The 12,873-nt window shown below is 42.5% G+C and overlaps 1 protein-coding gene across 6 annotated transcripts in view; it reads left to right on the top strand.

Moving 5' to 3' along the window:
- The window catches only part of Mprip (myosin phosphatase Rho interacting protein), a 119,764-nt gene that overhangs the window by 27,496 nt on the left and 79,395 nt on the right, over positions 1-12,873 (top strand). For all 6 annotated transcript variants that reach the window (XM_051180537.1, XM_051180536.1, XM_051180535.1 and 3 more), the window contains exons 2-3: positions 5,942-6,019; positions 7,747-7,812. In XM_051180537.1, the coding sequence (XP_051036494.1) occupies positions 5,942-6,019; positions 7,747-7,812 (144 nt within the window). The remainder of the gene's footprint in view (positions 1-5,941; positions 6,020-7,746; positions 7,813-12,873) is intronic.

Raw genomic sequence — 12,873 nt, 5'->3', positions numbered from 1 at the left:
ATTGTAAATGGGTATGTTGTTTTGGTGTATAAAAAAGCTATTGATTGTTCAAGGTACTGATTTTATATCCATCAGTGTTGCTGAATTTCATCATTTCTAGATTTCTGGTAGAATTTTTGAACTCTCGAATGCATAGTAGTATCATGTCATCTCCAAATGGGGATTGTCTGACTTCTTCTTTTCTTATGTGTATGCCTGTAATTTCCTTCTTTTTGCCTTATTGCACCAGCTAGCACTTCAAACACAATATTGAAAAGTAGTGGGGATAGTGGACATCCCTGTCTCGTTTCTGACTCCAGTGGGATTGCTTCAAACCTTTCTCCATTTAGGATGATGTTGGCTGTGGGTATGTTAAGCTGTTATTGTGTTGAGATATGTTCTGTAGCCCTACATTCTCTAGGACTTTTATCATGAAAACATGTTGAATTTTGTCAAAGGCTTTTTCTACATCTATTGAGGTGATTGTGTGAATTTTGTCTTTAAAACCCATTTATGTGGTTTAATGCATCTATTGACTTGTTTATGTTCAACCATCCCTGCATTTCAAGGATTGGTCATGGTGGATAATCTTTTTGATGTATGTCTGTATTCTGTTTGAAGGAATTTGGTGAGTTGTTTTTGTTTTTGTTTTTTTTTTTTTTTTTTTGTTTTTTTTTTTTTTTTTTACATATTAGAGATAGTAGCCTGTAATTTTTTTGTTATATTTTTTTCCTGGTTTAGTCATTATAGTGATAACTGGCTTTATAGAAGGCATTTAGGAGTGTTCCTTATGTTCTTTTTCTTTTTTGACTAGCTTAAGAAACATTAGCTGTAAACCTGTGAAAGTCTAGAAATCTGCTGTGATTCTGTCTGGCCTTGGACTTTTTTTCTTTTAAACAGGAAGGCTTTCATTACTATTTCATTGTACTCATTTGTTGTGGGTCTGTTTAGGTTCTTGACTTGTTGGTTTAATTTTTGTGGTCTGTTTGGATCTAGAAATCCAATTTTTTTTTTTTTTTTTAGGTTTCCCAGCTCTTAGACTCATTGTTTCTTTGTATTCTTTTCTTTGTTTCTATTTCATTGATTTCTATATTTTATTATTTCTTGTTGTCAGCTGGGTTTGAATTTGGTTTTTGTTTCTCCAACATTTGAGTTGCACTCTTTCTTACTTTTTACTGTAGGCACTTAGATTTATAAATTTCCCTCATAGGACTGCTTTCAGTATGTCCCAGAGGGTTTGTTGTGTTGTGGTTACATTTTCATTAGTTCCAGGAAGTTTTTTTATTTCTTTCTTGGGTTCTTCTTTGACCTATTCATCATTCAGGAATGAGTTGCTTAATCTGTATGAATTTGTGTATTTACTAGAGTTTTGTTTGCTGTTTATTTTAATTTGTATTGTATTGTGGTGAGACATCTTACAAGGAGTGATTTCATCTTTTTGATTCATAAAGATTTGTATTTTGTCCCAGGATGTGGTCTATTTTAGAAAAGCTTCCACATGCTGCTGTGCATTTGGAATTTGGGTGAAATATTTTGTAGATATCTGTTAATTCCATTTGATATATCAATTAATTCTGATGGGGTTTTTTTTTTTTTTTTTTTGTCTTTAATTTTTATCCAGAAGATCCATCTATTGAAGAAAGTGGGGGTATTGAAAGGGAGTACTCACCATTAATTTAATGTGTATCTCTAAACCCAATAATAGATTTTTAATGAAATTGGGTGCCTCAGAGTTTGATACATGTATGTTTAGGATAGTAATATCATCTTGGTTAGCTGTTCCTTGGTTAGAATGAAGTGTCCCTCTTTGTCTCTTCTGATTGGTTTTAGTTTGCAATCTGTTTTCTCAGATATTAGTGTACTGGTGCTTTCTTCCTGTCCCATTTGATTGGGGCACTATTAGTAGTCATCCTTTTACTCTAAGATGGCACCTTTTCTAACAGCTGAGTTATGTTTGTGTTTTCTTGGTCATCAATCAGGAGAATAACCTTCAGCTTTTTTTCTCCTTAATTTGTTGTTTCTTTGTGTCTTCTTCAAATTCCTTGAATTCTTTGAAGTTTATAATTGTCCTTTTAAATTCTGTATCCTGAAAGTCATCGAAGTAATTCTCATTGGTGAACATTTCTATAGGACTTATAGGTTTTGGAGAGAGGATAATGGCCTGATCTTTTATATTGTTAGTGTTTTTGTGATGAGATTTGTTAGTTCTGAGTAGTCTGTTATGGACAGAGCAGGTTTGGGGCAGATGAGATTGGCTGTGTCTTGGATGGAATGAATTCAGGCATTCAGAGGGGACTGGGCTGGTATATACAATATGCTTCCTGGTCCAAGCCTGGAGTGTGGGGCTAGATCTGGCTGGGTAGAAGGTACGATACGATATGGGAGCATCCCGTGGTTTGGGGAATAGGTGGGGAGGGTCCTGGCTGAAGCCTAGAGGTCCTTTTTGATTCAGGCAGGGGAGTCCAGACTAGAGTGGTACATGTTGGACCCAGGCTAGACCTAGCAGATTGTAGAAAAGGTATGTTTTGGGGTACCAAGGAGACTCACCAGTCAAAACCCTGGAGGAGGAGGACCTGGGGAGGTCTGGATACCAAGTGGGATGATTGCAAGTAGTACAGGAGGGACCTGTGGGTTATTACAAGTAGGGCAAGTCCTGGGGGAAACCTAGAGGTTGATTCTAGCATGGGTGAGTGTGGTTAGATTAGGCAGATGCATGGGATTTCAGACACAGTAGAAACCTAGAGCTTGGTCCTGCACAGTCAGTGGGTGCCTAGACTAGGCTGGGCCACTGGTTGTGGACCTGGACTGAATCTGGTGGATTGTAGTAAAGACATACATAGATAGAGGGGCTGGGAGAGGGGAGTGATACTTGCTGGGCTAGAGTCTAGAAGAGGATGTGAGGATTGTCTTTGCATGCTTTCAAAATGGATTTATTGAGATAAAATTCATGTAATTGAAATGTTTAAAGTGTACAAATTCAGTGATTTTGGTTATTTGTAGAGATGGAGTTATCAATATAGTCACCCTACATCCTTCACTATCTTTCCCAGCTTGGCTAGCCCAGCTCCAGGTATCCAAGTTGCTCTGTGACCCTTGAGATTGGCCTTTGTAAGTGTTTCAGACACCAGCTTCCCTGCTAGCTCTTTCTGGAGTCTTGGTTCTTTTTTGTTTTGTTTTTTTATGTGCATTGGTGTTTCACCCGCATGTGTTTGTGTAAAGGTGACAGATCCCTTTGAACTGGAGTTATAGAAGATCCGTGGGAACTGGAGTTACAGACAGTTGTGGTTGCTGGGAATTGAACCCAGGTCCCCTGGAAGAACAGCCAGAGCTTTTAACCTCCAAGCCATTTCTCCAGCCCCAGAGCCTTGGCCCTCTGTTCCCCTGGCTGCCTACTGGAAGCCCTTTTCTAGAGATAGCAGGATCTGTGACTTTGGCTCAGAAAGTGCTAGTAGCTCACTAGTATGCAGTACATAGCCATGCAAAGTAGGCCTGGGCAGAAGTTCGCTGAGTGAACAATAATGCCAATGAGGACTTGAGCCAGGGTGTCTTGGATTTTGAGGCTATTTACACCAAATACTAAGGTTCCCACTGTCCCCTTTGGGGAAGGTCATATAGATATGCCTAATATAATGTCACCTAAAGCCCTGCAGCCATAAACCAAAAAGATGACACATAATCAAATTGGGTAGCCTGTTGATCAGACCTCACAGGTAGGAGATGTGAGGGCCACTCAAGATGGAGGCTAAGATACACAGGCTTCAGGGATTCAGCTCGCCCCAGCTCTGATTTGCCTATACTATAGATGGTCCACTTAGAGTGTGCACTCATCATGTTTACAGGGAGAGGGGGAATATGTTCAGCTGGCTGGGCACAGCTAGTGTCCATTTAGCTCTTGGGCCTTCTGCCAACACTCCTGCATTTCAACAAATCAAGGTTCTGTCATTCTTCCAGCAGCCTGCCCCTATCCCAACTCACATCTCTTTCTACCTATGCTCCTCAGGGGAAAAGTCGTATTTGTATATTTTTTTTGTTTGGTTTTTTTTTTTTTTTTTTTTTTTTTTTTTTTGTTGTTGTTTTGTTTTGTTTTTTTTGCAGGGGGTGGGGGGCTGGCATGTTAAGGACTCTTATAAAGAAGCCAAGAAATGGGAGGATTCTTGGCTTTTCATGGAAGTTGTGTGACCCTCCAGCAAGCAAATTGCCTTCTCTTAAGTCACAGATTCTATAGCTAAATGGTGTGGCTTGATGGGGCCTTCCAGTTTGCAGAATGTTGAATAAGAAATCTTTTTCGTTTGTTTTGGTTTTTTGGTTTTTTGAGAGAGTGTTTCTCTGTCCTGGAACTTGGTCTGTAGACCAGGCTGGCCTCAAACTCACAGATTCACCTGCCTCTGCCTCCCAAGTGCTGGGATTAAAAGTGTGTGCCACCACTGCCTGGTGAATTTCTTAAGAGCCTCCCTTCCTCATGGCTTATTCAGAGATCATCTTGTAGATGCAGCAAGAGGGTTTGGATTTCCTTATCACTGCCCCACAAATAGCAGAAAGAACATTGGCTCAGTTGTCCCTTTGCAAATCTATTCTCACCAACTGAATGAAGTTGTAAAGTATAGAGCCATAGAATGTTATGTTCTTATAAAGCACTTTGTACTCCTTTTGCCAGGGTCTGGTGTGAGATGCTTTGGACAGTAAAAGTATAACTATACCTAACATTTGTTAAGGTTTTATTAGCCAAACATCGTGCTTGGAGTTTTTCCTTATGTAGTTTTATTGAGGTATAATTCACTTGCCATAAAATTCACCCTTTTAAATTATAGAGTTCTCTAGCTTTGTCATATTCATAGTACTATGCAACAATCTCCAATATCGCATCCCAGAACATTTTTATCACTTTCCAAAGAAAGCCCATGCCTTTCCCCTTGCTGCTGGGTAACCATTCAGTCTACCTGCTGTTCTGTGGATTTGCCTGCTCCAGATATAGTTCACATGAATGGGATCCTATAGTATGTAGGCCTTTGTGTCTGTCTGACTTCAATTATACAATGCTCTTGAGGTTCACATGCCTTTTGTGTGCATCAGAACCTCTGTTTGTGTCATGCTGTGCAATCATTGTATGGGTGGACTACAAATCTTTCAACCATTTATGTTTGTGGGCATTTTAGTTGTAGTACCTTTGGATAATTGAGAGCAGTGTTTTTAGAATTCTGCAGTGCAGGTTTCCATTTGTGTAGTTCTCTCACATGTTTATTACCTAGCAATAGAATTGTTGAGGCTCACAGTAGCTATATGGCCAACCTTTTCCTAACTGCCAGGCCGTTTCCCAATTGCACCATTTTGCCTCTCTGTACTAGTTTATTTTGTTAACAGTCTCACTCTACAGCTCAGACTGACATGGTGATTCTCTGGCCTCAGCCTCCCTGGTGCTGAGATTACAGGCATAAACCATCTTACCTGGCTTCCATGCTAGTTTTTACCTATATTATCACAAAAACTTCCTGAGAGTTACAACTGTTGATATTCTGCTTTTCAACAGCTCCGTGGCAAGTTGAAGTCCAGAGGTTTCCTTCTTTGCCCTTGGCTGCACCTAGGCACTGATGAGTCGTTGACCAGTGTCAGATCTCTACCAGGCCCTGCTTTACATCTTCAGGAGGGGAGCTTGGGGCTGTGTCATTTTCACTATTCCTGGTGCTCAGTCAGGTCCATTTTCCATCTTTGTGTTTGTAAGAAACTTGAGAGAGGGAGCCTTGTATCTTTAGGGTTCTTTTGCTTTGTGGGTTTTCAGATGCCCGCTGGGTTCTATGTTCCCCTAAGCATACTGTAGAATCCTGTAATCTTTTAAATTAGGCACCTGCTCCTAGATGCTTAGCTTATGTTGGGGAGTGGGAGATGACATTCTTTTTTTCAACTTGCCCTGCTCTCTTATCTTCTGGTCCTGTGATGCTGATGACCTTCCATCCTTTTTCTCTTCTAGGCTAAACCCATTTATGGTGGCTGGCTGCTCCTGGCTCCAGATGGCACTGACTTTGACAACCCAGTGCACCGGTCTCGGGTAAGAATACCTGAAAAAAATCTTAGTGTGAAGAACTAGGAGGTGGTGTATTTGAGAGCAAATTGGTAAAATTAGGCAGGGAAACAGGAGGCAAACACTGGAATCTGGGTGACAAAGTCAGCAGGGATCTAACATGAACTCTGAGGTTTCAGAAAGTTCAGCTTACATATATATAGAGAGTCCCCATTCTTGTGGGTGTCACCTATTGTAGGTCATCTGGATTATTTGAAAACAGTCAAAATGGAAAAGACAAAAAAGCAGCTAAGTATATCTAGCTAGCTGCCAGATCCTTCAGAGTCAAGGCAGTTCCCTTCTGAACCATGGGCTGAGCACTGTGAGTTCTAATAAAGGGCTGAGGCTTGGATACCTGTGCTCTCTCACTAAGCCTTACACTGTCCTGTCTCCTGGGTATAGGTCTCTTCTGGAGCAAAAGGATGGATAAAGCTGCATTTTGCTTGCTCATTCCCTGGGCAATTCACTGGGGATTCATCTCTAATCAGAGCATACTCTTCTACTTGTATTTATACAATTGCCTGAGCTCTGTTTGTCCCCCCTCATCTAGGAAGGGCCTCGTGAGTACATGCTCTGGCCCACAAAACTAGTGGCATTGTGTTTCTGGTCATTGGGCTTCCTTCTGGAGTGGATTCTGATTTCAAAGATAACACCTAGGAACCTTGGAAGTGGTTTTAGAAAACAGGTGCCCGTAGCCTGTTTTGGAACTCCAGCCTGGAAGCAGCCCTCGCAGGTCCTCTCTGTATAGCCCCATGAGTCCTGTTCTTACTCCCATGGGTGGCCAGTGGTTCCAGCTAAAATGCAGTATCCAGGAAGCCAAGTGCCTTTCCTGGTCTCTACTAAAATTTCAACAACTGCCACTTATAGCTCCTAATGAGACTAATTGTTTTAAAATTTATTTTCTGGCCTAGAGCAAAGAAACATACATAATTCTGTGGTTTCAGTGCTAGTCAACATTTGCGTTTTATTGAACTTTGTGAAATATTGAGAATAGAATCTTGAGTCCTTCTGAAATCAACCCAAGGGGTTGGGGTAGGAGCCATGCCTGTCTCTGAGTCATGGTATAAACCCACAGCCTCATGTGGTAGGCAAGACCCTTCATACAGAGAGATGATGTGTTTATTCTTCCTTTTCATTCCAGCTTTCAATGGCATTTGACCACGATAACACCCGTGGAGGCCTGGCCTTTGTTGGAGTTCTTCTCTGTTTGATTTTTGTTAGCTTGCTCTACCACTCTTGAATTCCTCAGCCTTGACTGTCTGCTTCCTGTCCCTTGAAAATCACAAGACCAACCCATTTTATACCATTTCCCAAACTGTCTTGGAAGGGATGCTGTCAGTGCCCTGCATCCTCAGGTTTTCTAGATCACATAAAATCATCCCTCTAATAAACCAGCAAACATTCTATGAAAATGCTCTACTAGCTGCCAGTAGCAACATAGAAAGTGACTATATAACAGTTCCTACTCCCAAGGAAAACTCCAACTTTAAAAATTCCATGGGGCATATGAAAGCATTTGTGATTAGGCCCGCCTCCTAACCCCACCTGACTAATGAATCACCATACTTACATCTCTGGTTTCTCTCCTCCTACCATCTAACCCAGAAGTGGAAACCTCAGAGCCAGCATTCCTTAGATTGTGTATCAGATTGGGGTTCTTCCAGCTGAGACCCAGGGCCAAGATACCTGACCCCCAATTCTGTGCTCTGTTGCAGAAGTGGCAGCGACGATTCTTCATCCTGTATGAGCATGGCCTCTTGCGCTACGCCCTGGATGAGATGGTAAGTGTCCTCAGCATTCCTAACCCTGGCCCTGCTTTTGCCCAGGCTCCTCAGCTGTGGTACTACCGGCCACATCACATGTGAGTGCAGCCCTATTCAGGAGTCTGGAATGTTTTAAAGGACTTGTAGTACTAAGTAGAAAATACTCTATAAACCCAGACCTTGTGCCATTTTTTTTTTTTTTTTTTAGCAGTTATTGTTGAGAGGAAGCAGTGAAAAAGGAAATCACTTTTGTTCAAGGTTGGGGAACATACAGTCCTGGGGGTCAAAAGGGTTTACACAGGTGGTCTTCCTGACCTGAGTGGAGACAGGCAGGCTTGTCCGGTCGTCCCAGGACTATCCCACTAGATCTTGGTATAGATTTCTTTTAGGCTGGCACTGGAGGGCTACTACTCCTGTGATCAGAGCAGATGAGCTTCTTTCTTCTTTTCTACTACCTGATTTTCTACCTGTGTCATGGGTGGGGCAAGTCCGTACTTGTCCCACCAGAGGGCAAACTCCCAGTCCAGCCAAGTAGAACTGAATGTCTGCCTCTATTTCTACCCATGTCACCTCCCTTTTCTCTAAAGGAAATTTCTCTCTCCTAAATGGAACTTTGGATGTCTCTTCTTTTGCTATTTGAGTAGACAAGTGTGTCCAGGTATATGCTGTGGTGCTTGTGAAGACTGGGACCACCAGGCAAAGTCTAGTCATGTTGTTTCTAATAGGTCCACTTGCTGTACCCACAGCAGGTTTCCTTCCCTTCCCTTGCCTTCCCTTCCCTTCCCTTCCCTTCTCTTCCTTTCCCTTCCCTTCCCTTCCTTTCCCTTTCCCTTTTCCCCTTTTTTGGTTTTTCAAGACATGGTTTCTCTGTGTAGCCTTGGCTGCCCTGAAACTTGCTGTGTAGATCAGGATGGTCTTGAATTCACAGAGATCTGCCTGTTTCTGCCTCCTGAGATTAAAGGCATGCGCCACCACTGCCCAGCTCAGGGCAGGTTTCTTAACTGTGATGCTGTGAGACTCTAAGAGAGTGAGAACTGTCTCCAGGGACACTAGGATTTGGGAGATGATAATTAGCATTTACATGTGCCCAGCATGCCCTTTTCCACCTATGCTTTCTGATGTGGTATTTCACTGCTTTCATTATGAGATCATTAGTGGGCTAGAGCCCCCTCCTTCCACAGTAACTGTCACCTCATTGTTTGCTTAAGAATTTACTCCCTGTTTTCCTTTTGGTGAACCTAAGAGTGAACCACAGTGGGTATTGCTAACTAGCCATCTGTGAGCCAGAGTAGTTTAAAATGAGCATTGACGGTGATCCAACTAGAAACAGGAACAGATAGACATTCATGATGCTCCTCTCCCAGGTTAGGAGATATGTAGGGCAAACACCACTCTTCCTGTCTTAGCTGTCAATGAGCAGCATCTCTGGGATAGGAGTTAGTCTCCCATAAGACTCATTCTTGAATTCTACAACTAGTTAAGAGTGTTGGACCCTCCAGAAGCCACTGGTTCTTGTTGGGCTCGGGCCATGAACATCTGAAAGTCAGCACAGGCATTCTTTATTTAGGTCCAACTGAAATCCAGAAGAATTTATTATCCCGTTGACTCAATCGCATGGGCACAAAGGGAGTGGCTGCAGGGCACTAGCACTGACTGCTGCTTCCCTTAGCAGCTGCTTCTCAGTAAGTAAGACCACTGAGCCAGATGTGCTGACACCTTGTGGTCCACAGTGTTTCCTAGCAACCTGGTTATGTTAATCTAATCTCTATTGCTGCAGTGAAGACCAGGATCAAAAACAACTTGAGAAAGAAAAGAGTATTTGGCTGTAGGTCCTGAGTGTAGTCCATTACTGAAGGAAGCTAAACAAGGAACGTAAGCAGGGCAGGAACCTGGAGAAAAGAACTGAAGCAGAGATCAGTGAGGAACACTGTTTGCTGTCTTGATCCCAGTTTGCACTTTTGGACAACCCAGGACTAGCAGCACATAATGGGCTGGGCCCTTCTCCATTAATCATTGATTAAGAAAATGCCCCCACCATCTTGCTTACAAGTCAGTTGGGTAGACCTGTTTTTTTTAATTGTGGTTCCCTCTTCTCAGATGACTAACTTGTGTCAAATTGAAAAAAATAAAATAGCCAGCATACAGGATGGCTAAGGCAGAGGTGACTGTGTCAGGATTGTGAGAAATGACAGACAAAAAGACTTGAAGAAAGAGGACATTGGGGGGACATCTAGTTCTAAAGGTTTTTGTTCATGGGCCATTTTCTAGCATGTGGCCTTGAAACTGGAAAGACTAATCATGTAGTCGGTTGATGTTTTTCTGCCCAGACCAGGGTATATAGTTAGTACTTGTTGAAGTGGCAAAACCAGCAGTGGCAGTCATGTTGAAATGTCTTCTAAAGTGTAACTGGGCTTGTAAGGCTTTTCCATGTTGCATTAGGAAGTTCACATAAAAGCTACAAAGGAGGTCATCACAGTGAAGATTAGGCAGCAGAAGTTAGTCAGGGTAGGGACCAGGAAGGAAGTAGCATGTGGGCTCATCTTGCTAGGGCTGAGAATGAAGGGGAGCTTACCTATCATGCCATCTGGTCTGCATCATGTCAGGGTTTACCCTTTGTGACCATTTCCTGGGGCAAGAAGACATGCCGTTCTCTACCACCATATCTTCTGCCCATTTAGGTGGGCAGAGTTCTGAGGCCTGGAGTAGATGCCTGCTTGGTCTCATGTGGCTGAGCCCCAACACAGAAATTTTCCTCTGTTTTTTCCGATTGTTTCTAAGAGCTACGATCCTCAGTAGGGTTAGTGTGCATCAAGGCTATGTGGCAGTTGTGTGGTTTGATTGAGGCAACTAGACCAGTGATGCTATTGCTACATACTGGTGGGAGGCCAAAGATGCATAAGACATCTCCCACAACAAAGAAGAACCAGCTCAAAGTTTCTGTAGTGCCCAGGCTAAAAAGCTTTGAATGATTTGGCCAGTGACTTTTTTTTTTTTTTTTTTTTTCCTTAACTTAAAATGCTTGATTTGCTATTCATTAACACAGGACATAGGACTCACCTACCTGTTTCCTGGAGTGAGATAATAAATGACAGGCTATGGTTATCTTACAGCCTTTCTTCATCTTGAGCATTTCTGTGGGACCTTCTGTACTTCTGTTGCCTATGTATGCGGCTCACTCAGGGAACAAATCTGTATTTTCTATGGCATTTTTGGATCATGGTGCTTATGAAGTGTTCCCATCTGGGTGCCTGTATCTAAAAACAGCATTTTTGAGCACTCTATGATTTGCCTCTGGTCCTCCTGGCATGTGTGGCTAGACTGCAACCCTCAGTGGTAGCCTGCCTGCCCTTCCCAGTTAGCTGACTAGCTGCACCATTAAGTTGTAGCATTTTATGACTGGTTTCCTCCCTTAACACTTAGTCACAATCTGGTTCAAATTGCCATCCCCCTGTTATACATTATACTACTTTTTTCCTTCTTTTAAATGCTTTTTTTTTTTTTTTTAAATCAGCCAGACTTAGAGTTTTCTGCTGTGATTGGGGTCTTGATAATTCTTTGTTTCTTTCCATGTTATCTGGATGCTGGATGGGGTTCAGTGGACCAGGCATAGCAAAATGTGTGGAATTGGGCTCACCAGCTGTGGTGAACTAGAGAAGATGGACTGGGGTGGTCCCAGAAGTGTAAGGAAATGTGGTGAATTTGAATGGCTCTCTGCAAAAAGGGGAAATGATGATGTCCAGAAAACTGAGAAGTGTTGAAGATGTCTCTTGGCCCTTAGCTGGACTGTGAAGCAACAGGTAAATGTCTGATGGTTGTAGTGTGCCCTCAGGAGGTAGGTAGTGGTACTAGCTCCAGGTGCCTTAGGACTCTGGCTGGCTAAATAAGACAGTCCAGGTCTCTGGTCTGACCCCTGCCTTTTCAAGCAGAGCTAAAATGGCACTCACTTTTGGAAACCTCTCTTTTCCTTTCTGTCTCCACACTCCCAAGTAGTGAGGCAGATTTCCCTGAAAAGAAGAGAAGCTTCCAGAGTGCTTGTTGATGGGAGGGGCATTATGGCCCACAGGCACAGTGGAACCTGGAGAAACTAAGGCTACTACTTTTCAGGAGAGGGAAAGCAAGGAACCTAGAAACACCACTGCTGCCCCTTTTTTTTCTTTTTGCTCCATGACTGGATCTTAGAGGAACTCATACAAGACTAAAGGACTGCTTGTAAATGGCAAGAAGTTCTGGGCCCCATAGTGTGCCTTTTCTTTTCATTTGCCCACATACAAGTAAGGCAAACAGATGATCGAATGCTTTGTTGTTTTTTATTGTGGTAAAATATGCATAACATAAAACTTACTGCCATGAGCACATAACACAAAGCACACAAGTGGCAGCGGGTACTCACACATGTAGCCATCACTGTCCAAGTGCATGCGAGCTCTGTCATCTTCTCAACAGAAACTGTTCCCATTGAGACCATACCTCACTCCTTGGCCCTATTCTCTTGCTTGTATCTCAGTTTGATGCCATCAAGAGTCTCATACAAGTTGGTGTCCAATACCAGAAATGTTTGGGACAGGTGGAGTTTAGTATTTTGGAGATTTTTACATTTGGGGATATTTGCATTGATACTATGTGTCATCTTGCGAATGAGACACAAGTCTAAATAGAAAAATAATTTATGTTTCAACTATACCTTGTACACATACCCTGAAGGCAATTTTACACAGTGTTTTTCTTGCATGTGAATTTTGACTGTGCCCCATCATGAGGTTAGTGTAGAATTTCCTGCAAGTCGGAGTTTGATTATATTTTGGGTCATTTCAGATTTCAGATTTTGTGTGAGTGGACTCTTAGCTGCTTGTATCTAGGATATTGCACTCTATATGTGTTCTCAACACACCTTGCTATGGCATGTTGCAACATGTAGCAGGATTCCCTGCCCTTTTCACTTTGGTAGGTCCACAGTTCTTGAATCCCATCTGCTCTAAGATGGCTTGTATCTCTGCATGAAGGTCATTGGCTTGTAATGCCTGTCCTGAAGCCAGGTGCAATGACAAGGGCTGCAGCTTCTCAGTCTTGAGAGTCCCTGAG

Source organism: Phodopus roborovskii, unplaced genomic scaffold (assembly GCF_943737965.1).
Source record: "Phodopus roborovskii unplaced genomic scaffold, PHOROB, whole genome shotgun sequence".
Taxonomy (NCBI): Eukaryota; Metazoa; Chordata; class Mammalia; order Rodentia; family Cricetidae; genus Phodopus; species Phodopus roborovskii.
The sequence above is the reverse complement of the archived record's forward strand: the minus strand, read 5'-3'. Positions and strand labels throughout refer to the sequence as shown.